At 32.1% G+C, this 3442-nt stretch overlaps 1 protein-coding gene across 1 annotated transcript in view; it reads right to left on the reverse strand.

Annotated features, from left to right (window-relative positions):
* The window catches only part of LOC108756063 (vacuolar protein sorting-associated protein 8 homolog), a 13396-nt gene extending 10671 nt beyond the window's left edge, over nt 1-2725 (reverse strand). The window contains exons 1-5 of the mRNA XM_018499623.1: nt 2528-2725; nt 2013-2291; nt 1587-1880; nt 240-458; nt 3-167 (exon numbers count right to left, since the gene is read on the reverse strand). Coding sequence (XP_018355125.1) covers nt 3-167; nt 240-458; nt 1587-1880; nt 2013-2291; nt 2528-2602 — 1032 coding nt within the window. The 5' untranslated portion in view covers nt 2603-2725. The remainder of the gene's footprint in view (nt 1-2; nt 168-239; nt 459-1586; nt 1881-2012; nt 2292-2527) is intronic.
* Nucleotides 2726-3442: the final 717 nt, after the last annotated feature.

The raw sequence follows: 3442 nt of genomic DNA on the forward strand, positions 1-3442 counted from the left end.
ACCACGTTGTCCCTCGCGAGCGCCAATACTGGATCGATCACACGGGAACCATCAGCCGTTTGTATAACAACTAGTTGCCAAGATAGTTGTGGTGGTGCTATCGCGGCACCGGTCAACGGGTGACTCAATACAACGCGCATTCGCGGTCTTATGCAGACTATAATTACCTACGCGGAATAAAATCAACATTAATAAATTATACACACCTAACTGATGTTTTTTAATCTATTATGAAACACCTTCGATAATGTTGCCATTGCTACTAATGTATAATTTTTTAGTGGATGCGATGGCAAATGATTCAACAGCAGGGGTTCTAGAGTGCACACTTCTCCCTTGGAACCACTAAACAAACATCTACTGTCGCATCCTCGTATACCTATCACTCTAGTGAAATTCAGCTCGAATACGGAGCCTCCACTGTCGCTGCACAAAGCTATTTTTGGCGAATCTGTAAACTAAAATTACTGGTTTGAAACTATCGATTGAACAAATAGATTCACGATACAGTAACAATGATAAATTGGGCAAAACTCCTATTTAGAAGGACTCTTTCTAATCACCTTGACATATGTTATCAAGGTCAAAAAGTTTTAACTGTCGCTCATCGTTTGTTAAAGTCATTGACAATCAAAGTTAATTTTCTTTGATATTTTGAACAATAATATAATTTTTGCGTAAAAAATTAGAAATCCATATGGAACATATCACTTCTCACTTTGCATAGAAAACGTACATGTAGATATAATGAGTTTTTTACGAGGAGAGCAATTTGATTATCAAAAAAATTAGATACATAGATTTTTATTGAATTTCGTTTCATGTGGAAAGTTATAAACCCTAGTAGAACCTTGTTTCACATGGTTACAATTTTTCACGCAAAAGAAGATTTAACTCAAACCTATATATCTATTTTTTTTTTATAGTGAATCTCATTGAGGCGAAACTCATTGCACCATGCATGCGCTTTCTATGCGAACCGAGATAAGATCCCTTCAGGATAGATTTAAAACTTTCCATTGAGAACGTAGAAAGCAAGTTAAACACATTTTTATATTGTCAAATTCTTTTGTCAACAACATCAAAAGTCAAGATCAAAGGCGATAGGCCTACAGAGGTGGATTCCCTAAACAGAAAGCATTAACTTTAAAATTAATGAGTATCAGATGTTTAGAATCCAGTAAAAATTTTCGTAGTAATTTAAAGTAAAATGATCAAATCAGTAAATAATTTTCATAAAATATAAGTTTGTCCAATGATCGATAGTCATTGTTCAGATAAAATATATTCCATAAAAATTTTAATTAGATATTCAAAATGTTATATAGTTGTATCAAGGAATTGCGATGTAAAAGAATGATGATTTTGTGAACTTTTATATTAAAGAAAAAAAATAGAAAATATTTGAAATATTCATTTGCATACTAATTAGATATAAACTTATGTATACATGCAACTAATATCGACTCGTTAAAGACATTATTATAATTTATGATTAATTTCTTTAGAGCTTAAACCCTTTCATACTACAATAATACATTTATGTATATTAATTTCACGTGTATGTAAGAGAATTGAAATTGTACCTTAACATGCAACACAGCTGTATCTAGCGGATGTACATCAGTGAGAATCCTTAAAACTTTCCCATTACTGCTATCTAACATCAAAATATGTCCTCTTACGAAACCAGCTAACACTCTGCTGCCATCGTGGTTGAAACAAAGAGCAGAAACAGAACCTTGATGTCTCGTTTCCTGATCACACCATCGCAATGTTTGCGAAGAATCAAAGCCCAGTATTAAACCATGACTGGTACCGATTACTAGCATATTCCCCCCAGCTGCGACTGCACTAGCCAAACCAGCGTTGACTCTCTCCTGTGTAAACCATATTTAATAATGATGACTATTCCAAGCTTGGTTACTATGCATATAGCATGTAAAAAATTTGTAATTTGAAGGAACATAACTCCTTATATCTCCTGTATAATGTATAGAATAATTGCTCACATTAGCTGATACAATTTGTGATGTTATTCCTTTGAGTATGACATGCCTTAAGATAACACCCGAATATGGTTTATGAGCAGTCTTAGAGGATTTATTTAATGAATTCAGTGACAAATGACTGCCAATGCTAGTAGTCTCGCTGCTGCCAAGTTTTTCTCCTAATGATAAACCAATGTCGTCCTCCGTTTCCGACAATGACTCATAATCAGGCTCCATCAAAATACTTTCTAAGGTGGGTAATTCTTCCACGATTGGTATGGCATATTCCGTGTTATCTAACTAGAAGGAATATAAGAGGCATGTAAGAGAATATCATTATTAAAACACAATGCCAATATATTATAATTAAACGATATAAAAGCACGACAGGCAAAAAAGATGAATTAAAAAAACAAGCGGCAAATAGCATAGCACGATTTGCTCGATAACGATCGTATTATATACACACGTTAGATGTTTTACGAATTTTTAAGTGTTTTATAATATTGCATGGGCACAATTAAAAATATAGATACCTCCTCGATATCTAAATTAATAGCTTCCGCAACAAGACATTCGTCACTGTTCGGTACAAATTCATTCTCGGCCATCTTATGTTTTCTTATATTATGTTATCGCGGTTCCGGTAAGAACGGCTGATCTATATATATGTATATTTGACAATTATTTGACACATTGTTTTCATTCTACGTGTGTGATGCCGCGACCATACGCATTTATAAGTACATAGCAGAGAGAAACTTGAGAGAGGACATGCCGGCCCAAAATCTGTAACCGCAAAATGATGCCGCGCACTACTGTCCCCTGGCAAAGTGAATGTTAACTACATTTGAATGTAAACTACATACCTCATACGGTAATACGTCCACTTTTCAACTCCAGATAATACATCGATATTTGGTTCATATAATCGTGCTACATTCACAAACTGTGCATCAGAAATATTCATCTCTATATATAATCTTACATGCGCGTGATGTTTATTTCGCTTAAAAGTATTAACTAGGTTATATAATATTTTTACAAATGTGTTAATATTTATATTTTAAGTAAGCTATATGCATATGAATTAAGTTGTATTTCAAGCATTTTATTTTTATTAAACACATTTTATTTACTTTATTATTTCCTTATTACAATACTAAAATTTAAAAAACATATAATGACAAAATTAATCTAAATTTTTTTTGTATAAGTATTTCAAGTATTTAAAATGCGATTATAAGTTTCATTGCGACGCAAAAATTAGGTGTTTAATAAAATAAGAAAACAATATATTTTGTTAATAATAACATAAATTAAAAGAAGAGCTAATGAAAGCTGGTTAATTATATGTATGCTTGTAATTATAAATTTTTATACACAAAAATTTAAACAATGTGAAGAGTTTCAATTCGAAATATTTTGTTTATTTATAATATAATAAGAAT

The sequence above is a fragment of the Trachymyrmex septentrionalis genome, unplaced genomic scaffold, assembly GCF_001594115.1.
Source record: "Trachymyrmex septentrionalis isolate Tsep2-gDNA-1 unplaced genomic scaffold, Tsep1.0 scaffold92, whole genome shotgun sequence".
Lineage (NCBI taxonomy): Eukaryota > Metazoa > Arthropoda > Insecta > Hymenoptera > Formicidae > Trachymyrmex > Trachymyrmex septentrionalis.